Below are 27689 nucleotides of genomic sequence, written 5' to 3'. Positions count from 1 at the left end.
AATGCAAATCTCAGTCCCAACCCCAGACCTCAAAATCAGAGACCCCAAGGGTGAGACCCAGCAAAGGGCATTTAACAGACCTTCCAAGTGACTCTGATTCATGCACAGTTGGGCCTCTTTAACTTAGCACTTGCCTGCATAGACCTGTGGTGGTCTAGAACTCCAGGTTAGCTGCCCCCAAGGAGATAAGAGAGAAAACTGAGAAGCAAGTGTCAGGAAATTTTTATAGTCAGTGGCATTACTGTGACCACCAAGCACATGATCATTTTTTATAATTTATTTTTAAATATTTTATAAAATTATTATTCCACAGCAAACTGGAAATTTTAAAAAGCAAATCTGGTCCTTCTCAACGGTTAAGCCGAGAAGCATTGCTCTAAGGAAGAATCTTAAACTCTAGAGCATACAGGGGTGTCCCGAGCAGGTGCAAGAAATGAGCAAAGCTGGTCGGATAAGGATTGATGTCAACTGATGAGCAAGAGGTCAAAGGGCTGTCTCCCCATGCCCCTGATGATCATGACCCCACAGGACACAGACTCAGTAACGCCAAATATTCCTCTGTTTCAAGAACATTCAGATAATTCAGGTTGTTAGCATAGTCTTGATTTTTAAATGCTGGCAGCTTTATTATCTCTTTCTTTTTATTGCAGTAAAATGCATATAACGTACAATTTACCACCTTCCCCATTTTAAATTGCATTTCAGTGGGATTAAATATTAATACATCACATTGCTGTGCAACCATCACCACCATCCATCTCCACAGCTCTTTTCATCCTTGTAAAATTGAACTCTATGCCTACCAAACAATAACTCTCCATTTCCCCTCCTGCCAGCCCCTAGAAATCACCATTATATTTTATTTCTTTATGAGTTTTGACTACTCTAAGTACCTCCTATAAGTGGAATTGTACAGAATTTGTCTTTTTGTGACTAGTGTATTTCACTTAGCACAATGTCCTTAGGGTTCGTCCATGTTGGAGCATATTGCAGAATTCTGTTCATTTTTAAGGCTGAATAATATTCCATTGCATGTATGGACCACATTTTGTTTTCCCATTCATCAATGGCTCCCTGGGTTGCTTCCACATTTTAGCTATTGTGATTAATGCTGCTATCAACATGGGTGTACAAGCATCTCTTTGAGGCCCTGTTTTCAGTTCTCTTGGGCATGTACCCAGAAGTAGAATTGCTGGATCATAAGGTAATTCTATTTTTAATTTTTTGAGGAACTCCCCTACTGTTTTTCTCAGAGGCTGTATCACTTTATATTCCCACCAGCAGTGCCCAAGGATACCAATTTTTCCACATTCTCACCAACACTTGTTTTCCTTTTTGTGTGTGTGTGTTTTTTTTTAATTGGAGGATAATTGCTTTACAATGTTATGTTGCCTTCTGCTGTACAACAGTGTGAATCAGCAATTGAACGGAGGTGGTTCAAATCTGGTGAACCTAGAGCCTGTTTTCTGGGTTTTTTTGATGAGTGTGAAGTGGTATCTCACTGCAGTTTTGATTTGCATTCCCCTCATGATTAGTGATGTTGCATATCTTTCATGTACATGTTTGCCACTTGTATCTTCTTTAGAGAAATGTCAAGTTTCTTGTCCGTTTTTGGATCAGGGTGTTGTTGTTGCTCTTGTTGAGTTTTCAAAGTTCTCTATATTTTCTGGATATTAATCCCTTATCAGATGTATGACTTGCCAGTATTTTCTCCCATTCTGCCTTTGTACTCTGTGGATAGTGTCTTCTGATGCAAAAAAAAAAAAAAAAAAATTTCTGTTTTCATGAAGTCCGATTTGACTATCTTTTCTTTTGTTATCTGTGCCATTGGTGTCATTTCCAAGAAATGATCGCCACATCCAGTGTTGTGAAGTTTTGTCCTAGGTTTTCTTCTAATAGTTGTATTATTTTAGGTCTTACGTTTACTTACTTGATCCATTTTGAGTTAATTTTTTAAATAATTTTATTTATTTATTTTTGGCTGTGCTGGGTCTTCATTGCTGCTCAGACTTTTCTGTTAATGCAGCGAGCAGGGGCTACTTTCTAGTTATGGTGCACAGACTTCTCATTGCAGTGGCTTCTTTGGTTGCTGAGCAGAAGTTCTAGTGCACGAGGGCTTCAACAGTGGCGTCCACCTCTAGCACACAGGTTCAACAGTTGTGACACATGGGCTTAGTTGCTCCACTGCATGTGGAATCATCCCAGATCAGGAATCGATCCCATGTCTCCTGCATTGGCAGGCAGATTCTTTACCATTGATCCAGCAGGGAAACCCTTGAGTTAATTTCTGTATATGGTGTTAGGTTTTCCATTTGTGTCTTTGGATATCAAGAAAGGCTCTTGAAGATAAAAGAAAAGAAAGTGAAAGTGAAGTCACTCAGTCGTGTCTGACTCTTTGCAACCCCATGGACTGTAGCCTACCAGGCTTCTCTGTCCATTGGATTTTCCATGCAAGGGTACTGGAGTGGGTTTTATCCATTCTACCAAGCTCTGTCTTTTAATTGGAGAGTTTAATCTTTATATGTCTAAATTAATTACTGATGAGAAGGGAATTAATGTCTGTTAATTTTTCACCCACCCTGGCTCCCACAGGCTGTGTTAACCAGTTCCAGGGATAGAGACATAGCTGCTTTGCATGGGGCTGGATGTGAGGGAGGTACTGAGCTAACAGCCGAGATGAACCGCAGTGAACCATGGTTTGCACTGTCTTCCCTGGAAGTTGCAATCCTTCCACAGATTCCTGAGTTCCAAATTCAGTCCATCAGACAAATTCTGCCAGCACCATCATTGTCCGGATGGGGAGACCAATTCCTGGCGCTTTCCACTCTGCCACCTTCCTGGGGATTGTGGCAATTTCATTTTTAAAAAACAAAACACTAAGCAATCCAAGTATCCATCAACAGATGAATGGGTAAACAAAACGTGGTATATACACACAGTGGAAATATTATTCAGCTTTAAAAGGAAGGAAATTCTGGCACATGCTAGAGCATGAATGAAACTTGAAGACACTATGTATGCCAAGTGAAATATGCCAGTCACAAAAGGAAAGTCTGTGTGATCCCATTTATATGAAGTACTTAGAGCAGTCACATACATAGAGACAGAAAGTAAAATGGCTGTGCAGGGTCCTAGAGGTGGGGGAGAATGGGGGGTTTATTGTTTACTGGGTGCAGAGTTTTAATCTGGGGACATGAGACGGAGGAGAGATTTTGCAGATGGGTGGTGGGAAGGTGCAATGTGACATACAGCATAAATGTGCTCAATGTCCCTGAACCACATACTTGAAAACAGTGATAATGGTAAACTCTATGTACATGTTGCCACAATTGAAAACACTTCTGCTGGCCAGAAGCCACAAGGCTGCCAGTTTACAACATTTGGTAAAGAGGGACTAGAAATACATAACAAATTATTTTAACACAGGAAAAAGACTGTAAAATAATTGTGTGCTCTATGCAAAGGAAACGAACAAGTGAATTCCTCCCACGAGGGTCAGAGGACACTACAGAAGGAAAACGGCATTGAACCTGGGCTAGGGGAGTTCTGGGGTGGGTGACTTATCGCATTTTCACAACTGGGATGGAGTCGCCCTCAGGAGCACATAGAAGGAGCCAGTTTCGAACAGGAACCCTCTCCAGCACGTGGCTAATTCTGCATGAACTCCTGCCCTTCCCACTCCAGTCTCCCCACCTTATCTGGCCGGTGGTTCGATCTGGATCTGTAGCGTTGAACATTCCCAGCTGAGTCCCCGGCCCTGCGCCATCGACCTCACTGACGATGAAGGTCCTCGGGTGGAAGGTGGGCGGGTCGTTGGCATTGGTCACCCGCACACTCACGGTGGCACTGGCCGAGGCATGGTGGGGCCTCTGCAGCTGCCCCCCTTCGCAGGAGAAGAGCGGCTCTTCGTTCTCCACGACCACGACCAGGCTCCATGCTGGCTGAGTCTCATGGTCCAAAGGCTGCCGTCCCAGAGAGAAGGTTTCATTAGTCCCCGCAGCTCTGCCGGCCAGAGGGAGCCTCTCAGCATGAGTTGTCACTGCTAACCCAGCGCCTGTGGCTTCTGTGCTTCATTTATTATTTACATTGTCTTTGATAATGATCAAAAGACAGTTGTCAGCCCATTTTCAAATCATTTATAGAGTTCTTTTTTTTTTCCCCCTCCCTCCTCCTGGTTGAAAAGAGCCACCATCAGTCAGAGGGTAATGAAAAATGCAACAAAAACCATAACCTAATGAAACTTTAATGTGACAACCCTCCTGCAAAAACCCAGTGGCGCTTAGGGAAATATGGATATTAATGATCATAGCTATTCAGGGGACAAAGTGGTCAGTGACTTAAAAGGGTTGAAAGACTAGGAATATTTGGGAAATCCAGCCCCAGGCATTTGGCATGGAAAACCCACAGAGCTCTGCTATTCACAGCGTAGTATGGCCCCTCGGCATCATCCGGGAGCTTGTTACACTGACAAGCAGAATCGGCCCCACTCCAGATATATTCATTCAGGTCTGCCTTTGAAGCTGACCCCCAGGCTGACTCACTTGCACTACACCAGAGGCACTGGTCATTCTAGGGTCCACTGAGAGCAATTAAGACTAAAGGCACTAGAGTCAGACTGCTCCAGTCAGAACCCCTGCTCCAGTCATGTGACTTCGTGAAAACAACCCAGCCTCACTGGGCTTCAGTTTCTTCATCATTAAATGAGATAATAATACTTTACTGCAGGGCCAGCTCTCTATTAGGCACAGCAGGCATAGTGTCAGGAGCCCACAGTATTTTTACGGGTCCATGCAAATGTTCTAATTTATTTCAAACCCAGAATAAAAATGCACTCATGGGGTTCGAGAAAATGTCATCAATGATTTTATCACATCAGGAGAAAGAAACACTTTAGGGACTACATAAACCTACTAAATTTTGTCTAAAACAGACCCAAAGAATTTAATGTTGAAGTAACTGGTCATATCAAAAATAATCTTGAATACTGATATGATTTTGATGGGAGGAGCGATGAAGGCAAAAAGCTGAGGATCCCCACAGCCCTGCGTTCCTCACTGGCCATGGTGACTTGTGACCCAGCAGGCCATGTGCTCAGAACACATGGGTCATCTGTTGGCACCTACTTCATTGTCAGGAGTCCTACAGAAAGGGCCTCGGTATCTACAGCCACCGGCTCGGATGCATTTACCTTGATAACATTTAAAATCCCTTCATTGGTCTCAGGATCCGTCGAAATGTCAAAATGTCCTTCTTCGTTGCCATTTGTTATGTTGAACTTCACTCTCCACGCTGCTGTAGATGGTGAATCACCATCTTGAACCCCGAGACGTAACACACCCTGGCTGGCCCAGCCTTCCGAAATCTGAATGTTATACTGAGAGAGATGATCGCCATTGTCGTGGAGAAAAAGAAATACAGTCGGAAACGAGAACAGAGAAGAAGAAAGAAAACATAGAGAGACAACTTGGATGCTTCTCCTATGATTGAACTTGACCGCTAAGGATCTGGAAGTCTGTCTGTTATAGCAGAAAATGTGTCAACAACAAATTATCTCGTCCCTGTGACTGGATGCCCAAATAACTGAAGAGCTGCATAACTTTAAAAGTGCCCTTCTATCCAATGCAAGGCACCACTTTTTAGAATAATAGTACACACCTTATTTTATGCTGCCTACAAAAATCTAACTCTACTAGGATAGAGCTCTTGTGTATTTTAATTAAGGTGATAATCTTTCTAATACATAATAGATCTTTAAAATACCTCCTTATTCAATACTTTTGGTGACAAGATAATTTCTCCAGCACATCAAAATAACAATGTGTATTTTTTTTCCAACCCTACTTTCAAGAGTACAGCTTTTTACTAAGTCGGAGAAGGATTTTGAAATAAGACTCAGATATAATAAATATATTTCAATTATTACATACTGTTAAGTGAAGTGCTTTCATTGGAAATATTTAAACTTCAGTTTATACAATTAATTTTTTAAAATGACACAAAAAATAAGTGTTTGTAGCATTTGTTTATTCAACAAAGACTGTTGTGTACCAGATTCTGGTTTAGATGCTGTGAACAAAACAGCAAAAATCCCATCCCCAAGGAGCTGAGAACTGAGTGTATGTATGTTGGGGGGTCAGGTTGGGAATTTAACCAGGTCATCAGAAAAGACCTCCCTGAGAGGGGTCAGAAGAAAGACAGAAATACAATGGACGTTTTCCTCTTAAAAATTAATATGGAAGAGTGAAAAATTAAGAAACTAAAAGCAGATCATGACTGGTTTTTATTTCCTCTCTTTGCAATCTTCTGCATTTTAAGTGGTTTTGTATTCCCAAACTGATTGGGACAATGAGTGCCAGCACCTTCTTCAAGCCTGAGGACCTAGCAGCCTGTGAAATCTTATGTGGAGCCCAATACATAAACCAGGTGAGCTGAGGAAGGCCTGGCCCAAGTCTGCCTGCCCATCTTCTTATTTCAGAGCTCTGAACATTGTGGGTCAGGCTTGGGACAATTGGGCATGGTGGCAGACATTTCTGGTTGTCACGACTTGGGATGCTACTGGCCTCCAGTCAGCAGAGGTCAAGGATGCTATTGTTCAACATGGTACAGGTCACTGGGCAGCCCCTCCCCACCCCCTCTGTGCCCTTCCTCCATCTCCAAAACATCAGCAGTGTGGAAAGTGAGAGGCCCTGAAGTGCACGGAGCCTGGATCCTTTGTCTTCCCCGAGCCTTGGCCTTCTCACCTGCAGGATGGAAAACGCAGCAGCTCCAACCAGTGAAAACCTAGGGATTCCTGTCAACACTCTGAACACCATTCTGGCCCAAAATAGTAACAAATGTAGGCTCACATGATTGCTATTAACTGGTTCCCTATCAATGCAATTGACTTCTTGATTCTAAGCTGAAGTTATTTTGGAGATTGCCTGTGTCTTGGGTGATGGAGGAATTCCCTCAGCAAACAGAGCCTGGGGCATGGAGGCTGTTCGTGTGGGGACTTACGTGGTCCTGCGTGAACCTGGGCATGTGGTTGTTGCTGTCTTGCACGTGCACATGGACAGTGGCTGTGGATGAGAGCGGCGGGTGGCCGTAATCCCTCGCTCCAATGAGTAGTGTAAACCGAGGTGCCATCTACATAAGAAGGAAAAGGTAGGTGAAACCCTTCAAACACAGGAAAAGGAAATCTAATACAGAAATGTTCCATTTTAGCAATTTCAGTAGCCAGTATAGCCACAGAGGGTTTCTCACTGCAAATGCAAACCCTAAGTCTGGGGCTCAGAAAGGGGGAACCCATTTTATTTTTCCAAAGCAATAAAGTGCACATAACCTCATAATCTAAGCATCCTGACAGTCGCACTTCTCCACTAACACGGTCAATCCGGAAACCACTCTCTCTCAGTACCGGTGTTTGAGAAACAAGGAAGTAAAGCACTTGAGAGTTTGGAGTATTTTCTTGATCCAGATCCACTGCTAACATCTGAAAAACAGGTTGACCTGGAAAGAATTTTTTAAATTGTTACTATTGGCCAACAGCAGCCTATCCAACCAGTAGAAGAATGATTCTTTGCTGAATGGCACTGGGGCTTACACCAGAATGGACTGAGTATGTAAATACAAAAGTCAAGCTATAGACATACTAGACAAAATGAAGACGAATATTTAAATCGTCATAAGGTCAAGAAGGACTTTCTAATCATGATTGCAAATTCAGAGGCTTAAAGGACAAAATCAATAGATCGATTTTTAAGTGTGTGGCAAAAAAACTATAAATAAAAGGAAGGAACTGATAAACCAGGAAAATATATTTGGAATACATGTTGGCTGACAGAGACATAGACATTCTTAATGTCAAAGGAGGAGGTTGAAGTCAAGAAGAAAAAATGACAATGATGCTAACAGAAGTGGACAAAGAAAAGAAACAAGCAACTGACAAGGGAGCTAGAAATGGCCAGGAAAGTCATCACATGTTCAAGCACTTGGTAATTAGAGATGAACAATACACTAAGCCCTGTCATATGCTGCTGGGCTATAGATAAATTGCAACACGAAAGTTGTGTGTGTCGTTTAAAGCAGCAATTCTACCTGTCTGAATTTGTGCTAAGTAGCCAATGCTTGGCACACGCTTTTAGCTCAGATATGTTCATTGAAGCATGTTTTGTAAAAATAACAAAATGTGACAATGAGATGTAAATGTGCAACAAAAGAAGATTGGTTAAAAATCTTAAAGCACGTCCATAAAATAAAATATGACACACAAGATGCTCTGGGAGAATACTGTTAGGTTAAAACTGCATTTTTAAAGAGAAAATTCTTAAATATGCACACATAAAAACTCATGCTCATATATTTGTGTGTGTGTTAGTCACTCAGTTGTGTTCGACTTTTTGTGATCCCATGAAAAATAGTCCACCAGGCTTCTGTCCATGGGATTCCCTAGGCAAGAATCCTGGAATGGGTGGCCATGTCCTTCTTCAGCTCATATATTTATACATATGTGATACCAAGGGAACATTTCATGCAAAGATGGGCTCAATAAAGGACAGAAATGGTATGGACCTAACAGAAGCAGAAGATATTAAGAAGAGGTGGCAAGAATACACAGAAGCACTGTACAAAAAAGATCTTCACAACCCAGATAATCACGATGGTGTGATCACTTATCTAGAGCCAGACATCCTGGAATGTGAAGTCAAGTGGGCCTTAGAAAGCATCACTATGAACAAAGCTAGTAGAGGTGATGGAATTCCAGTAGAGCTATTTCAAATCCTGAAAGATGATGCTGTGAAAGTGCTGCACTCAATATGCCAGCAAATTTAGAAAACTCAGCAGTGGCCACAGGACTGGAAAATGTCAGTTTTCATTCCAATCCCAAAGAAAGACAATGCCAAAGAATGCTCAAACTACCGAACAATTGCACTCATCTCACATGCTAGTAAAGTGATGCTCAAAATTCTCTAAGCCAGGTTTCAACAATATGTGAACCGTGAACTCCCTGATGTTCAAGCTGGTTTTAGAAAAGGCAGAGGAACCAGAGATAAAATTGCCAACATCTGCTGGATCATGGAAAAAGCAAGAGAGTTCCAGAAAAACATCTATTTCTGCTTTATTGACTATGCCAAAGCCTTTGACTGTGTGGATCACAATAAACTGTGGAAAATTCTGAAAGAGATGGGAATACCAGACCATCTGACCTGCCTCTTGAGAAACCTATATGCAGGTCAGGAAGCAACAGTTAGAACTGGACATGGAACAACAGACTGGTTCCAAATAGGAAAAGGAGTGCGTCAAGGCTGTATATTGTCACCCTGCGTATTTAACTTCTATGCAGAGTACATCATGAGAAACGCTGGACTGGAAGAAACACAAGCTGGAATCAAGATTGCTGGGAGAAACATCAATAACCTCAGGTATGCAGATGACACCACCCTTATGGCAGAAAGTGAAGAGGAACTAAAAAGCCTCTTGATGAAAGTGAAAGAGGAGAGTGAAAAAGTTGGCTTAAAGCTCAACATTCAGAAAACAAAGATCATGGCATCCGGTCCCATCACTTCATGGGAAATAGATGGGGAAACAGTGGAAACAGTGTCAGACTTTATTTTGGGGGCTCCATAATCACTGCAGATGGTGACTGCAGCCATGAAATTAAAAGACACTTATTCCTTGGAAGAAAAGTTACGAGCCACCTAGATAGCATATTCAAAAGCAGAGACATTACTTTGCCGACTAAGGTCCTTCTAGTCAAGGCCATGGTTTTTCCAGTGGTCATGTAAGGATGTGAGAGTTGGACTGTGAAGAAGGTTGAGCACCAAAGAATTGAACTTTTGAACTGTGGTGTTGGAGAAGACTCTTGAGAGTCCCTTGGACTGCAAGGAGGTCCAACCAGTCCATTCTGAAGGAGATCAACCCTGGGATTTCTTTGGAAGGAATGATGTTAAAGCTGAAACTCCAGTATTTTGGCCACCTCATGCGAAGAGTTGACTCATTGGAAAAGACTCTGATGCTGGGAGGGATTGGGGGCAGGAGGAGAAGGGGACGACAGAGGATGAGATGGCTGGATGGCATCACTGACTCAATGGATGTGAGTCTGAGTGAACTCCGGGAGTTGGTGATGGACAGGGAGGCCTGGCGTGCTGCAATTCATGGGGTCGCAAAGACTCGGACACGACTGAGCGACTGAACTGAACTGAACTGAATATAAACACATATACATTTTGTACTATGATAAAGATGAAAAAAATATGTAGATATACAAATATACATTTGTAATTATGTGTGTAAATCTGTGAATATATACACACATATAAATGTAACATACCATGTGTGTATACACACACATATGTAAAGTGCAAAGAAAAATATTGAAAGAATATAAACTAGAACATTAACAGTACTTATCTCTAATTGGTAACATTAAAGATGCTTCCTATTTTAGTCTTTTTGTTTCTTGGAATTTTCCAAATTTCCTAGAGACTGTTTTGCAAAATAAATAATGCTTTTTGTTATTCAAATAGATGCACATTTTAATGAGGATGGTTCGGGTTTCAAGACTCGCAGAATCCTAGCTCAGGACTTTTAGATGCCATCTTGCTGCTATTTTACAGATGTTTACAGATGAGAACTTCACAGAGATATTCAGGATCCCACCACCCACCTCTGCTTCTTCTTCCTCAGTTCATTTATTTTAGGTTGATATTTACGGATTAGCTTTTCCAACTGACAATTTCCACATCATTTTGCTGCTGATAAAAGGGGGGCATGGAGACCTCATGGCATTTTGCTCTCATCCAGGGCCTGTGACCTTTGGGATGTGAACAGTGAGAGGCTTCCCTGAAGACAACTAGGACTGAGGCGCCCTGTCAGTACAGAAGCTGGAAAACCTTCACAGCACAGAGAAGACAGGGACCCCCTCAGCCCCACCTTGCACACCTGTGGCGTGGTCCTCCTTCACACTGATGTTAAATTCCTTCTCAGGGAACTCGGGAGCATGATCATTCACATCGTTGATCCTGATGTTGATAATCAAGGATTTATCCACGATGTGTCCTGTTAAGCGATTGGCAACATCAAAATAAACCTAAGAAGCAGAGAAACCATGTTACTGTTGCAGAACCATTGATTTGATGGCACGAATCCCATACCAGTCAGTAATACTGTGTGCCCTACATCAGTGTCTTCCACAGACTGAAAGTTCCTGAAGGCAAGGGTCACAGGCTCTCATTCACCCCGCGACCCCAGGCACTGAGCGTAGACTGGGCACTCAACAAGTATTTGTAGGACAGATCAATGAGCTGACTTGAAAAAACACTCCATTCATTATTATTATTAATAGTAGGTTCAAATCTCAATTTCTCCACTTGTATCAACATAGGCAAGTTGTTACGAGCCTCAGTTCCTATATACTATATGTCTTGTAATGAAAAGTAAGCACACTACTGCATATTGGTGAAACGTTGCAGAGAGAAAACACTTGAGCTTTGGGGAGAGGGAACATTTAAAAGCAACTAGGACTAGGGATTCCCTGCAGCTCTAGTGCTTAGGACTTAATGCTTTCACTGCCGTGGGCCCAAGTTCGATCCCCGCAAGCCCCACAACCAATAAATAAATAAACTAGGACACCTATGGGCTTCCTTGATGGCTCAGTGGATAAAGAATCTGACTGCAATGCAGGAGACACAGGAGATGAGGCTTCAATCCCTGGGTTGGGAAGATGCCCTGGAGGAGGACACTGCAGCCCACGCCAGTATTCTTGCCTGAAAGATCCCATGGACAGAGGAGCCTGGTGGGCTACCATCCAAAGGGTCTCAAAGAGTCCAACACAACTGAGCAACCAAACACACACACACACACACACACACACACACACACACACATACACACACACACACACAGAATAATAAGCTAGAAATCGTTAAGAAAGATAATTTACAACCCCAAGTGTTCGGAAGTTAAGCAAAGCATTTCTAAATAATGTACAGATCAAAGAAGAAATCACAACGGAAATCAGAAAATATTTTGAACTAAATGATAATTAAAACACAACAAATCAAAATGCATTTTCCTCTCAACATTCAAATATCAAACTCAGACTTTCTCTTCGTGCTTTGATTCTGTAGAAGCTAGCAGCTCACTAAAAGCTTGCAAAATAATTGTTTACAGACATGCAACCATTTTTGTTTGGCAATAGGGATTTTTGAGATTTGCCTGTACTATAACTTCTAGGTCTTAAATTCCCTGTTGAAAGCATGTTACCAAGACACTTTGCCTGAATTATATTCTGCTTATACAAAATGTTTAGTGAAATAAACGTGCAGTTCTTTTATTCTTCACATCAAAGGCTTGGGTGTGAAGAAGCAACCAGAAGTCTTTTTGACAGTGTGGTGGTGTAAAAGTTTCTGCTTTGGTAGCATTCCTGGAGACTTGGGAGTCTTGCAAAACTCAACTCACAGTGAATCAGATTGGAGAAGTATTTATGGAATGAAAAAGTGAAGTGAAAGTGAAGTCGCTTAGCCGTGCCCGACTCTTTGCGACCCCATGGACCCCATGGGGCCTATCAGGCTCCTCCATCCATGGGATTTTCCAGGCAAGAGTGCTGGAGTGGATTGCCATTTCCTTCTCCAGGGGATCTTCCCAACCCAGGGATCAAACCTGGGTCTCCCGCATTGCAGGCAGACGCTTTACTGTCTGAGCCACCAGGGAAGCTGGTGGAATGAAAAGGTAGAAAGAAAATAAGCCACACATTTGCCACTGACAAAGGAACAAACATGGTGAAGATGCCATTGATCTGAGGGATCATGAACTCACAAGGTCTTGTGTATGTCCCTGATTTGTGCCCCATAACAGAATCACTGTCAAAAGCAGAAAGCTCATGGGCCAGGTCCATCATTCTGCCTCAGCCAAATCACATCTATAAGAGATTCAGGAACTGCATCATCACCCACTTACACAAAACAGCTGTTACATGTGGAAACTGACAAAAAGGCAGCCTGAACCACAAGAGCCTTGATTCTGTTTTTTGAAAATAACAGTACCCATCCCAGCACCGACTAATGATTGCTTGCTAGAAAGGGCATTCTCTGGAACTGCTGAAGATGTAAGTGAATGGAAGCATCTTGAGAGGACAAGTGTCCTTACACGACCCCCACTGCAGAGCTACTCCCATCATTCTGCTCTGAGCAGATGCTAAAATTGGTGTGCGTGCATGTGTGCATACATGCACGTGTGCAATGAAAGCTGAGGTGCCAGTGGGAATCCTTGGGTCCTTCTGTCTCCTTGAAAGCCAATTACACCCTGTTGTTACCATATTTTTTGCAAATGATTATGTGAAGTTGTGCGTGCATGCGTGCTAAGTCCTTTAGTCAAGACTGACTTTCTGCGACCCTATGGGCTGTAGCCCACCAGGCTCCTCTGTCCATGGGATTCTCCAGGCAAGAATACTGGAGTAGGTTGCCATTTCCTTCTCCAGGAGCTCTTCCTGAACCAGAGATCAGACCCACATCTCTTGCATCTCCTGCACTGGCAAGCAGGTTCTTTACCACTAGTACCACCTGGGAAGCTCCATGTGAAGCTGTAAGGACACACAAAATATTAAATATAAAAACATATAAACAAAAGCAATGTTCTTAAGTCCACTCCTGAGGACACTTAGAGAGCATCTTCCTCAAATGGTTCATTCAGGAGGGTGGTCCATGAGATTGCCTCAGCACCAATGAGGCAATTGGTGCCAACTCTTGAAGACAACAGACTGGTTCCAAACAGAAAAAGGGGTACTTCAAGGCTATATATTGTCACCCTGCTTATTTAACATATGCAGAGTACATTGTGAGAAAAACTGGGCTGGAGGAAGCACAAGCTGGCATCAAGATTGCCGGGAGAAATATCGATAACCTCCGATATGCAGATGACTCCACCCTGATGGCAGAAAGTGAAGAAGAACTAAACAGCCTCTTGATGAAAGTGAAAGAGAAGAGTGAAAAAGTTGGCTTAAAGCTCAACATTCAGAAAACGAAGATCATGGCATCCGGTCCCATCACTTCATGGCAAATAGATGGGGAAACAGTGGAAACAGTGGCTAACTTTATTTTTGGGGCCTCCAAAATCACTGCAGATGGTGATTGCAGCCATGAAATTAAAAGATGCTTACTCCTTGGAAGGAAAGTTATGACCAACCTAGATAGCATATTCAAAAGCAGAGACATTACTTTGTCGACAAAGGTCCATCTGGTCAAGGCTATGGTTTTTCCAGTGGTCATGTATGGATGTGAGAGTTGGACTATAAAGAAAGCTGAGGGCCGAAGAATTGATGCTTTTGAACTGTGGTGTTGGAGAAGACTCTTGAGAGTCCTTTGGACTGCACAGAGATCCAACCAGTCCATCCTAAAGGAGATCAGTCCTGGGTGTTCTTTGATAGGACTGAAGTTGAAGCTGAAACTCTAATACTTTGGCCACCTGATGCGAAGAGCTGACTTATGTGAAAAGACCCTGATGCTGGGAAAGATTGAGGGCAGGAAGAGAAGGGGTCAACAGAGGATGAGATGGCTGGATGGCATCACCGACTCAATGGACGTGAGTTTGAGTGAACTCTGGGAGTTGGTGATGGACAGGGAGGCCTGGCGTGCTGCGGTTCATGGTGTCTCAAAGAGTCGGACACGACTGAGCGACTGAACTGAACTGAACTTGAAGGCAAGGTTTTAAGGGACAAGGCACCACTGTCTTAGTCATTTATCTTTAGGGCAGAAGAAACAGAAAGTGACTCAGAGACCACATCAGAGGGATCCAGAAATGACCCTGCGCCCTGAAGAGTGAGCAGTTCTCCAGTATCACAAATGCACCTGTCATGTCAGGGCGATTTAGAGACTATTCATGCAGAGAAATTACTGTTCTTGCACGAGGTCAAAATGTTTAAATGGAATCCTTAATTTTCATAAAATTTAATAAATTTTTAGCCTATGAATGTTGACAATAGGCAATACAAATGCTTGCAAGGACATAGATGCAAGGTGGTCACCTCTGTGGAATCAGATCAGAGAAGAAATTTGGGAGTGAGGAGAGGTTTTTAATGACTATACCATTAGCATAAATACATAAATAAATTCTTATGGATTTTTAAATTCCATAAGAAGCCTTTATTAGCTTTATACCTAAAAAGTAAGATAAGCAACAGGAAAGTCTCATTCACTACTTGTGGGAATGCAAACGGTATAGCTACTTTGGAAGACAGTTTGGCAATTTCTTACAAAATTAAACATATTCTTACCACACAATCCAACAATCATGTTACGTCCTGAACATGGATGTTCAGTTTTATTGATAATCATCAAAATTTGGAAGCAACCAAGATGGCCTTCAGCAGGTGAACGGATAAACAAAGAGCGGTACATCCATAGTATTCCACAACGGAATACTTTTCAGCAATGAAAAGACATGGAGGAAGCTTCAGTGCATATAGCCAAGAGAAAGGAGACAATCTTGAACAGGTGACAGACTGTACCATTCCAACCCTATGATATTCTGGAAAAGGCAAAACCGTGCAGACAGTAACAGGATCAACAGTTGCCAAGGGCTCCGAGGAGAGGAAGGAATGAATAGATGGAGCACAGGGGAAACTTAGGGCAGCGAAACCATGATGCCAGAAGGGTGGGTACATGTCACTATACATTGCCAAAACCCAGAGAATGTACAGCACAAAGAGTGAACCCACGTGTAAACGATGGGCTTCGGTTAATGATTATGTATGACATTGGTTCATCGATTGTAACAAATGTCCTATAGTAATGCAAAATATTAATAATAGAGGAAACTATGGGATGAGTGGGAAAGTGAGCAGGTATATAGGAACTCTGTGCATGCATGCGTGGTATGTCCCTTCAGTCATGTCTGACTCTTTGTGACCCCATGGACTGTAGCCAGCCAGGGTCCTTTGTCCATGGCATTCTCCAGGCAAGAATACTGGAGTGGGTTGCCATACCCTCCTTCAGGGGATCTTCCTGACCTAGGGGTCAAACTCGCATCTCCAGGATGTAGATTCTTTACCACTGAGTCACTGGGGAAGCCCGTAGGAATTCTGTACTTTCTATCTATTTTTCTGTAACCCTAAAATTGTTCTAAGAAATAAAGTCTATTAATTTTAAAAAAGGGCCCCTGCTTGCAAAATAAGGCATAGGCAATCATATATATATATATATAAAGTAGGTCTACTCTGACTTGCTACTGAATCTCTCATTGCTTTCGGAAAAAAATAGCAATTTTATTTGTTGAAGACTGAAAAGCTTTCAGGAAGTCCACAGAGAGTCAGAAGGAGAACCAAGGAGCTCTCAAGCAAATGACCTTTTATGGTGGGAATGCTGGTTTCTCCTCTCAAGGGGCCTCTGGTGACTAGATGCAGAGCCCTGCTCAGGGACAATGAGTAAGTATGGGGTTTATTGCCAGAGAAGAAGCTCCAATGAGGGAGGGTGGACTTGCCCGGAGCCTGGCTGAGTCTGAGTCTGAAGTTGCTCAGTCGTGTCCGACTCTTTGCGACCCCATGGACTGTAGCCTATCAGGCTCCTCCGTCCATGGGATTTTCCAAGCAAGAGTGCTAGAGTGGATTGCCATTTCCTTCTCCAGGGGATCTTCCTGACCCAGGAATTGAACCTGGGTCTCCCGCATTGCAGGCAGACGCTTTACCGTCTGAGCCACCAGGGAAGCTCAGCTCCTTTCTTCTTTCATAAGTTGTGGAGGGAGGTTCCCTTGTATTCTTCCTCTGCAACATTTTAAAAATATATTTATTTATTTGGCTGCAGTGAGTCTTGGTTGTGGCACACAAAATCTTGGGTCTTCTTGTGGCAGGGAGATCTTTATGAACTCTTAGTTGCAGTATGTGGGCTCTTGTTCCCTGACCCGGGATTGAACCCAGGCCCTCTGCACCGCGTCTTAGACATGGGAACACCAGGGAAGTCCACCTTTTCTGAATTATTTGAGAGGGTCCATGACTGTCAGGCTCAGAGCCTGGAGACAGAGCAGCCCAGATTCAAGTGCAGTTAGGTGTGGGGTTGACTTGATGGTGCCACCAGCTGGTACTTTGTCTCTTCCCTCTATGGCCGCAGAGTCCAGAGTAGGCTGCTTCACCAGACAGCCGTCTTAGGACCCTAAGAGCTTCAGGCAGCCATCTGCCCCACCCTCCACTTTTCCTCGTAGCCCACATGGCCTGATCTCCTTCACTGTTTGTACCTCCTCAGGCCTTTTCCCCAGCAGACTCGCTGCTCGCTGATCAGCAGCCACCATGGTGGTCCCGCTCAGCGTTGTAAGATGCTGTCCCAAGCCCCATGTCCACTCTCGTTCAGCCCTCTCCTCTCCCTCTATGAGACAAAGGATGCTGCGAGGCTGCTAGTCCTGAACTTGTCTGCTTTGGGGACTCCAACATACATTTTTAAATTTCTGTGCAAGCTAACTGGCTTTCTCCAGCACTGTTTCCACATGCTCCTCCATAATTTATGACCGTGCTGGCAAAGCTCTGCTCCTTAATCACCCTGACTTCTGGCTCTAAGTCTGTGCCAACTATAATCCTCCCACTTAAAAACAAGAGCCACATGTTTGTTTTATGTTTATTATTCTATGTTACATTTATTATCCTAAAGCTACATCTGAGACCTTTGGTTCTGAAAGATGCCTGAGAGGCATAAGTGCTATTTGTTTTTGGCAAGATGCTAAGAATTTCCAGGGACTCAGAATCACAATGGGGAAAGGAAATGTCATGGATATTCTCCACACTTTTAAAGGGTTTTCAGACTTTTGTTACAGCCTTCAGATTTATATCCTTGGGAAAACACACCACAGGGCATTGATGTGATAGCTACATGAAATTACATGTACAAGATCCTTTATCCTAGACACAAGCATATAAAAAGAAACATCTTAAATGCCAAACACACAATACAAACTCACATCTATGCATAGCTTAGAAATAGGTGAAGATAACTACGTTGGGATAAACAGCCACAAATAATTATTATGGGGAATGTAAAAAGGTGACTTTCTTGAGTGTACTTGTACCCTATGAAATTGAGCATATTTTGATATAAATAGAAAAGATCTCTACACAGAAAAAAGACTTTTTCCCTCTCTCGGTCTTAAATCTTCCAGCAGTTCTCAGTTGGTGCTGCTGTTTTCTTTTTTAAATTTTTTTATTTACTTATTTATTTTTGGTTGTTCTTGGTCTTTCTTGCTGCACAGGCTTTAGTCCAGTTTCAGTGAGTGGGGGCTGCTCTCTAGCTGTGGTGCACGCTGGCCTCTCATTGCAGTGGCTTCTATGCTGCAGAGCTTTAGAGCACAAGCTCAGTATTTGAGGTACACGGGCTTAATTGCTCTGGGGCATGTGGAGTCTTTCCAGACCAGGAATCAAACCCAGGTCTCCTGCATTGGCAGGCAGATTCTTTACCACTGAGCCACCAGGGAAGCCCCTGCTACTGCTTTCTTGTAGGTTTTTTATGGGATTAACCAGAAATTAGCTCGTCCCGCTGCCCTGTCACCTTTGGAACACAAGTTTTAGCCAGCTTTAGTGTCTCCTTTGGAGAAGGCAGTGGCACCCCACTCCAGTACTCTTGCCTGGAAAATCCCATGGATGGAGGAGCCTGGTGGGCTGCAGTCCATGGGGTCGCTAAGAGTCGGACACGACTGAGTGGCTTCACTTTCACCTTTCACTTTCATGCATTGGAGAAGGAAATGGCAGCCCACTCCAGTGTTCTTGCCTGGAGAATCCCAGGGACAGGGGAGCCTGGTGGGCTGCCGTCTATGGGGTTGCACAGAGTCGGACACAACTGAAACGACTCAGCAGCAGCAGCAGCAGCAGCAGTATGTCCTTTGCTATCTGTAAGAGTAAAGCAGTGCTGCTAGAGCTGTCTTCTTGCCAATACATTAGACTTACTGAATTTTTAATAACATTCTGTCCTTAAGGACACTCAAAAAGCAGTAGTAAGCATTCTTAGAGAAGCCGGTGGTTAAGCTAGAGCACTCAGTTTGGGTAGTGTGCCTATGACACTCTGCTTGTCCCACCTTCAGGGCTGATAATCCTCAGCAGCCTGTCTCACATCTTGCTAACTAGTGGCTAACTCCCTGGATTAGTCCCCTATGACTTTTGCATCAAGCTGGGTGCCTACGACAAAAATGTATTTTCCTGCAGTTCTGGAGGCCAGCACCAAAACTGAGGTGTCTATAGCGTGGGTTCCTTCCTGGGGCTCTGCAGAATGGTCCACTCCAGGCCCCTCTTCTTACTTCCCATGGTGTCAGTGATCCTTAGTGTTTTCCTGGCCTATAGACCCATCACTCGAGTTTCTGTCTCCAGCTTCCCATGGCCTCCTTTCCTTTCTCTCTGTGTCCAAATCTCCCTCCCCTTACAAGGATGCTGGTTACTAGACTAAGACCTAACCCAATTCAGCATGGTGTTCAGATGCTGTCATATTCAACTCTTAGCAACCCCATGGACTGTAGCCCACCAGGCTTCTCTGTGCATGGGATTTCCCAGGCAAGAATACTGGAGTGGGTTGCCATTCCCTCCTCCCTGACCCAGGGATTGACCCAGTATCCTTTGCTACCTGGGAATCCCAAATGCCAACCTTAGTACATTATTAAAGATGTTAAAAGCAATCGAACAACAATAACCAAAATGAAACCCCCCCAAGCACTACGTATTTTGTTCCATCCTTGCACAGCTTGTGCCTGTTAACTGTTGTGTCCTAGCTCCTCCACAGTCAACCTGCAGAGGCCTGGGGACCAGCAGCAGCATCTCCTGGGAGCTTGTGAGAGATGCAGGCGCTCAGGCCTGCTCCACCCACCGAAATAGAACCTGCATTTTAGCCAGATTCCTAGGTGACCTGTTTGCTCAGTGAAGATAGAGAAGTGCTGTCCCAGTGTCCCCCTTATGACCTTATATTCCATCTTATTTTAATTATTTATCTATCTATTTTATTTTTTTGCTGAGCTGGGTCTTCACTGCTGCATACAGGCTTTCTCTAGTTGTGGTATGTGGGTTCCTCATTGTGGAGGCTTCTCTTGTTGCAGAGCACAGGCTCTAGGCTCAGAGGCTTCAGTGGTTCCAGCTCCCATACTCTAGAGCAGGAGCTCTGTGTTTGTGGTACACGGACTTAGTTGCCCTGTGGCATCTAAGGATCTAATGTACTAAGGTTGGCATTTGGGATTCCCAGGTAGCAAAGGATACTGGGTCAATCCCTGGGTCAGGGAGGAGGGAATGGCAACCCACTCCAGTATTCTTAGATGTGGGATCTTCCTGGACCAGGGATTGAACCTGGGCTTCCTGCATTGGTAGGTGAATTCTAAACCACTGGACCATCAGGGATATCTCTATATTCCCTCTTTTTTTCAAAAACTGCACATTTTATGAGGGGTTTGAAGGATTATATGGAGAGAGAAGACCTAGACCATCATCTTTGCATGTCCTTTTGACGTTTCGGAGAATTTCTGCCTGTTTAAAAATTACAGAGTCCAAGACTACTAATGTGTTAAGGGTATATAGCTTATCATGTGTATGAATTTTCTAAGTCAGCGGAGAAAAGCTTCACAAATTACTTCTTGCCAATATTAAAAACATCTCCCCCCTTGAAGGAGGAAATGCTTAGGCAAGCAGGCCCGAGAACAGAGCCCAGGTTCCAGCAGAATTCAAACCAGAACACGGGCTGCAGACTTCTAAGAAGCCCTGTAAGCTTTGGCTGGTAGCACAAGATACTACCATGTGGTTGTGGGCATTTTTATTTCAAGTTTCCTTTGCAGTTTTGAACTCGAATTTCAGCCTCACGGCAGACCATGGTATGTGTGCAGTTGCTCAGTCATGTCCCACTCTTTATGACCCCATAGACAGCCTGCCAGGCTACTCTGTCCATGGAATTTCCCAGGTAAGAATGCTGGAGTGGGTTGCCATTTTCTCCTCCGGGGGATCTTCCCAATTTAGGAATCAAACCCGCGTCTCCTGAGGCCTCTGCATTGGTAGATGGATCCTATACCACCTGGAAAGCCCAGACCACATTACTGGAGTGATAAATCAGAAAAAACACCTGGACTCATAGGAACAAACCATCGCCAGGGCTACAATTCCTCCTTCATCAGGTTACTACACAATCCATGGAGTCCATTTGCAGCCTCTCTCCATAGACATCATCTGTGACTCACCAAAAACCAAATCAGCCCATTTTATAAACATTTCATCACTCTATACCCAAACACTTTCAAATATCCTGATCATATCAGCAAATCAGTTGTTAGAAGGGAAACCTGCATCAATTCACAGATTACAGAAGTTATGACAAAGCCAAAGTCCAGAACTCAAAGAGATTACAAAATTAATCTCTAGGTCCCAGGCACATTTCTAAAGCACGTCACAGTTTATAAGATGTCAAGCTCCCAGAGCCTGGCACACAGCCAGCTTACAGAATGCTTGCCAAATACAATATTCCTGCACAATCTTTGCAGTAAATCCTAGGTTATGTGCTTAGTCACTCAGTCATGTTCGACTCCTTGTGACCGTATGGACTATAGTCCACCAGGCTCCTCTGTTCACAGGATTCTCCAGGCAAAAATACTGGAGTGGGTTGCCATTGCCTTCTCCAGAGGATCTTTCCGAGCCAGGGATCAAACCAGGGTCTCTTGCATTGCAGGCAAATTCTTTCCCATCTAAGCCAGCAGAGAAGCCCAAGTTTAGAATGCATCACATTTTAGGTACCTTAAAAAACGGTGTTTTCTCTCGATCAACAGGGCGGTGAACATATATTTTCCCATTCACATTATCTTCTATAGAAAACAAACCAATCTCTGGATATTCATCCACACCAGGTCCTCTGATTAAATATATTATTTCCATGTTAGCGGACATATTATTGAACAGCTGGAAGGGAAAAAAAGGAGAGGGGAAACAAACAGGGTGAGAGTACCTATCAAATATCTAGGCTAATATTTAAAGGCAGTTTTAAATTATAGTTTTGAGAATTTATCCTAAATAAATAAACAGGTAGGGAAAGATGCAAGAACAAGGAATACAGCAGCAGTTTGGTTTGTAATAGTGAAGAATGGGAAACAGCATAAATGTCCATCCTTATTGGAAGAATCTCATAGGGGTCCTCTCCTCCCGTGACACCCATGCCTCCTACCACTTCTCTGCCTGGCATCTTAGCCTCCTGCCAACAGGGACGTGTTGAATTGGACAGGGTGATGGGTCTTTCCCAAGAGCAGCTGCCTTACCTCACCCACAAATTTGGGGAAGGGTCCCGGGTCTTCCTCCTCCAGCTCCAAGGTGGTAATAACCCATCTTCTCTTGGATCGCCGTAGAAGCCGGCTGTCTCCCTGGGGATCACACAGACTGCGATGAGGGGGAGGATGTTGGTGAGGGGCTGGGGGTGGGGCACAGTGATTGACATGCCTTCCCTTTCTCATCCTCACAACAACCTCCAATGCCTAAAAATCCCAAGCGCCCATTCTCTTTACAGCTACAGAGTGGGTACTAAACTGTGGGCCACGTGACACCCAGGGATTTCACATTCATATGTGGCTCCTGAGATGTTTCAGGGGCTATGGAGACAACGGTAAAGATCATTGTCTAGTGTGTGCTGACGTCTAAAGTCGACATGCACAGAGTTGTGGGATCAATAAGAAAATCACCCCCTCTCTATTCCTCTCTCTGGGTTTCCCTTGTGGTTTAGACAGTAAAGAATCTGCTATGCAGGAGATCTGGCTTAGATCCCTGGGTGGAGAAGATCCCCTGGAGAAGGGAATGGCAACCTACTCCAGTATTCTTGCCTGGAGAATCCCATGGACAGAAAAGCCCGGCAGGCAACAGGTCATGGGGTTGCAAGAGGCGGACATGACTGAGTGACTAACACACATTCTTCTCTCCCTGTTTCTGAAACCCTTGGTTGAGAAAGCCTCCATTCAGTGCTGTGGGGTCTGCAGTGCCTGTCTGTCTACTCACCTCCCTCGTGACAGAGACTGAGACTTAGACCTGAACATGAGGGTCAGAGATTTGTTGGGCAAAGGAATATAGATAGAATTGAACAGTGTGATTGTATTTGTTTTACATATATTTTACTGTTGTTCTTCAGTTGCTCAGTTGAGTCCGACTCCTTGTGACCCCATGGACTGCAGCACACCAGGCTTCCCTGTCCCCTACCATCTCTCAGAGCCTGCCCAAACTCATGTCCATTGAGTCAGCAATACCATCCAACCATCTCATCCTCTGTTGTCCCCTTTTCCTCCTGCCTTCCATCTTTCCCAGCATCAGGGTCTTTTCCAATGAGTCAGCTCTTTGCATCAGGTGGCCTAACTATTGGAGGTTCAGCTTCAGCATCAGTCCTTCTAATGAATATTCAGGATTGATTTCCTTTAGGATTGACTGGCTTGATCTCCTTGCAGTCCAAGGGACTCTCAAGAGTCTTCTCCAGCACTACAGTTCAAAAGCATTAATTCCTCAACGTTCAGCCTTCTTTATGGTACAGCTTTCACATCTATAACATGACTACTAGCAAAACCATAGTTTTGACTATACAGACCTTTGTCAGCAAAGTAATATCTCTGCTTTTTAATACGCTGTCTAGGTTTGTCATAGATTTTCTTCTAAGGAGCAAGCATCTTTTAATTTCATGGTTGCAGTCACTGTCTGCAGTGATTTTGGAACCCAAGAAAATAAAGTCTGTCACTGTTTCTATCGTTTCCCCATCTTTTTGCCATGAAGTGGTGCAGCCAGATGCCATGATCTTCATTTTTTGAATGTTGAGTTTTAAGCCAGCTTTTTCACTCTCCTCTTTCACTTCCATAAGAGGCTCTTTAGTTCCTCTTCACTTTCTGCCATCAGGGTAGTGTCATCTGCATATCTTAAATTATTGATATTTTTCCCAGCAATCTTGATTCCAGCTTGTGCTTCATCCAGCCAGGCATTTCACATGAGATACTGCATATAAGTTAAATAAGCAGGGTGACAATATACAGCCTTGACGTACTCCTTTCCCAGTTTGGAACCAGTCCGTTGTTCCATGTCCGGTTCTAACTGTTGCTTCTTGACCTGCATACAGGTTTCTCAGAAGGCAGGTCAGGTGGTCTGGTATTCCCATCTCTTTCAGAATTTTCCATAGTTTGTTGTGATCCACACAGTCAAAGGCTTTAGTGTAGTCAGTGAAGCAGAATTAGATATCTTTCTGGAACTCTCTTGCTTTTTCCATGATCCAACAGGCATTGGCAATTTGATCTCTGGTTCCTCTGCCTTTCCTAAACCCAGCTTGAACATCTGGTAGGTCTCGGTTCACATACTATTGAAGTCTGGCTTGGAGGATTTTGAGCATTACTTTGCCAGCATATGAACTGAGTGCAATTGTGCAGTAGTTTGAACACTCTTTGGCATTGCCTTTCTTTAGGATTAGAATGAAAACCGACTTTTTCCAATTTTACTGTTAGCATATATTTATTATTTTGGTTGGCCAAGAAGTTCACTCAGGTCCATAAGATGTTAATGTAAAAACCTGAACGAACTTTTTGACCAACCCAATATAAGTATAGCTGGTATCAAGCCACATTCATTTTTATTCAGAAGATGTGCTCCTAAAAAATTACTGAATTAGACAGTGAGTTGATCACAGGAACTACAGGAAGGAAATCATCACAAGGTGGATGGTGATGTGGTGAAACCTCGAAGTGGTGGTGGCGACAGTGTCCCCTGCCCTGGCCTGCACCCACACACTGGAAGACAGCAGGTCTGCTTCCTCCAGTTCCCTAAGGTGGAAAAGAGTGTGGGCGACCCTGGGGCCAGGACCGTATACTCAACTTCTGACTTTCACAGATTGCTCCTCTTTTAATTAGACATAAAGGCATCCTCTGCAAGTCTCCACAGTCCTTCAAGATTCTAAAAGGCCACATCTAGTTACTCATCTATTTTGTGGCAACTGAATATTGACAGGGCACTAAAAAACTCAAAGTTGCAAGGCAGCCTCTAAGTAAAGTACAATCTCATTTGGTTTATTGAAAAACCAAATTCCAAACCCCACCTTTGTTTGATTAGTAAGATCATCGTTTTCTTGTCGGGTGCTGTTGACAGTGCTGACCTTAACAATAAAAATGACATTAATTAGCAGGGAGTGTACTTAGCAGATGGAGAAGGCACTGGCACCCCACTCCAGTACTCTTGCCCAAGAAATCCCATGGGCAGAGGAGCCTGGTGGGCTGCAGTCCATGGGGTCACGAAGAGTCGGACACGACTGAGCAACTTCACTTTCACTTTTCACTTTCATGCATTGGAGAAGGAAATGACAACCCACTCCAGTGTTCTTGCCTGGAGAATCCCAGGGACAGGGGAGCCTGGTGGGCTGCCGTCTATGGGGTCGCACAGAGTCGGACATGACTGAAGCGACTTAGCAGCAGCAGCAGTACTTAGCAGAACCAGGTAGACCCTGCCCGAAGTCACACAAATCTAGAATTAGAGCAGAGAAAAAAAAGGAACTGCTTTCGGTTTTGATAACTAATTTCTTGCTCTTGACATCTCAATTCAAAATTGCCATTTCCCTTCTGTGACTGTAAGAGAAGTAACCAGAAAATTCTAATCTAGTGTTACCAATGGTAGGGACATTTAAAGCCCTACCTGCTACTGTTATGTGAGCATAACATAATAAGTGGGAAGTCAAACTGTCTATCCAGGGTAAGCCAAGTGTATTTATACGTGCACATGTAAAATAGCACCAAATGTTAATTGGTGGTGGGATTCAAGTGGACTTTTATTTAGGTTTTTTATTTTTCCCTTATTCGTAGACTTATCCCTTATTTTTAGACTTTATCATAAAATAACAAACCTAAGGAATTTGGTACTTTACAATTACATAATGATTTGCATCGATAATTATAATATGCTATGCTAAGTTGCGTCAGTTGTGTCCAGCTCTTTGTGACCCTATAGAATGTAGTCCGCCAGGCTCCTCTGTCCATGGATTCTCTGTGCAAGAATACTGGAGTGAGTTGCCATGCCCTCCTCCAGGAGATCTTCCCAACCCAGAGGTCGAACCCCTGTCTCTTATGTCTCCTATGCTGGCAGGCAGGTCCCTTCCCATCTGGGAAGACTTGATAATCATTTTATCGTTTTTTCAACAACATTCCCCCTCTGGAAAAATCTCCACATGTGAACAGTAAGAGTGTTGAACTTGAAAGAGACAAGCTATGCAATGCATGTCAAACCAACACAAAACACGTGTGCCTGTATGTTTGTGTATATGTATGCATGTATGTGTGGGTGTGCACTGACACTCATATTTCTACCTCCTTCATTTTCACTACCATATAACTTTTACCTGTATGAATAGGGGACAATTTGTCATTCTCCTAGTGATGACCATTTACGTTACTTCCAGTTGTTTGTTATCACACATACACAGTGATGCTGTGGTTATAGACTATACATATAGAAAATTTCTCTGGAGGACTGTTTTCAGTTTGTTTCACCAGGGTCCCTGACCTTATCAGAGACTCCACAAGGCCAAACACATTGATAATAATTGAAGACACTACTTGTCTATTTCTCTGTGTGACATTTGCACTGATGGTAGCAAATATTGGTGATAAAAATATCGTAAAGTAATTAACCTCCAATTAAAATAAATAAATTTATATTTTAAAATGCTGGTGCCTTAGGACCATTGGAGACCATGACACAAACTCCTCTGATAGTCTCACATGCTTCATCACCACGTACAGGCAGGAAAGAGGAAAGGAGGGAAGAATAAGGGAAGGTGGGAGGGACGGAGGGAAGGAGAGAAGGAGGAAGGGAGAAATGAAGGAAGCGGAAAAAGGGCCAGTCTCAGTTAAGAATGATATGATTGATAAATTAACCTCGTTGTTGAAATGAGAATGGATGCGGCAAGAAATACTGTTAATTATACCCCATGCCGCTCCTGCGTGTGTATCTTTTAGACACTCTGTGTGTCTAGATGGAGGTATGAACCCAGTGCTGCCCATCAGTGTAGAAGGTTTGTCTCAGAGAAAAGCACGTGTATGATTGTCAGAGTTGACAGCTAAACAGGCCACTTTTTTTTTTTTTAATGAAGCAGCATTTTCTCCAAAAGAATGACTGACCAACCGTGGCTGTTCAGGAATGATTACTTGATCGACAGGTCTTTGATAATGAACAAAGTCAGCCCATCATTTCAAGAAAAACAATGGACGGTGTCATGTTGCTGATGATAAATTTTAAGCTTTCAAGCAAAAAAATAGAACTTTGGAAAACTTGAGCTTGACAGCTTCCCAACACATAAAGATTTTTCTGCTGATATTGGTGGACAGATTAATGATCCACACATTCATTAATATGTGACTTTTTTATTTTTTAGAATGAAATATGTCAACTTGTGGAGAACTGCATAGCTCAGGGAGCAAAGAGTTTCCTACTGATTAAGATATCACAGTCCAAAATAACACACAGGTGGGAGTTATTTGAAATTCAAGAGACTCCAGTGGTTTTCATCAAACAGAGTAAAGAAAGTTATTAACATGCTTTCAGGCTCCACATGGCAAGTGACTGTTAAAAATGGACTACTTGTCAAATTCTGGCATGACGTCAAAAAGAGTACCCACAGTTCCAGGCTATAAAAATATTCCTCCCCTTCCATATACATACCTATGTGAGGCAAGAATTGCTTCATATACTTGAAGCAAATAGCATTTACAACAGACTGAGTTCAGAATCAGAGAGG

General features: G+C 43.3%; 1 protein-coding gene and 1 long non-coding RNA gene across 2 annotated transcripts in view; one reads left to right on the top strand and one right to left on the bottom strand.

Moving 5' to 3' along the window:
* The window catches only part of CDH26 (cadherin 26), a 49293-nt gene that overhangs the window by 14987 nt on the left and 6617 nt on the right, over positions 1-27689 (bottom strand). Inside the window, exons 2-8 of the mRNA XM_040248711.1 lie at positions 22213-22314; positions 21698-21859; positions 10921-11068; positions 7322-7488; positions 6997-7125; positions 5189-5374; positions 3694-3962 (exon numbers count right to left, since the gene is read on the bottom strand). Of these exons, the coding sequence (XP_040104645.1) occupies positions 3694-3962; positions 5189-5374; positions 6997-7125; positions 7322-7488; positions 10921-11068; positions 21698-21859; positions 22213-22314 (1163 nt within the window). The remainder of the gene's footprint in view (positions 1-3693; positions 3963-5188; positions 5375-6996; positions 7126-7321; positions 7489-10920; positions 11069-21697; positions 21860-22212; positions 22315-27689) is intronic.
* LOC120869394 lies at positions 482-16122 on the top strand. Its single transcript, XR_005722538.1, has 3 exons — positions 482-493; positions 13957-13960; positions 16050-16122. It is a non-coding gene; the product is annotated as an uncharacterized LOC120869394 (long non-coding RNA).

The sequence above is a fragment of the Oryx dammah genome, unplaced genomic scaffold (assembly GCF_014754425.2).
Source record: "Oryx dammah isolate SB20612 unplaced genomic scaffold, SCBI_Odam_1.1 HiC_scaffold_10, whole genome shotgun sequence".
NCBI lineage: Eukaryota > Metazoa > Chordata > Mammalia > Artiodactyla > Bovidae > Oryx > Oryx dammah.
The sequence above is the reverse complement of the archived record's forward strand: the minus strand, read 5'-3'. Positions and strand labels throughout refer to the sequence as shown.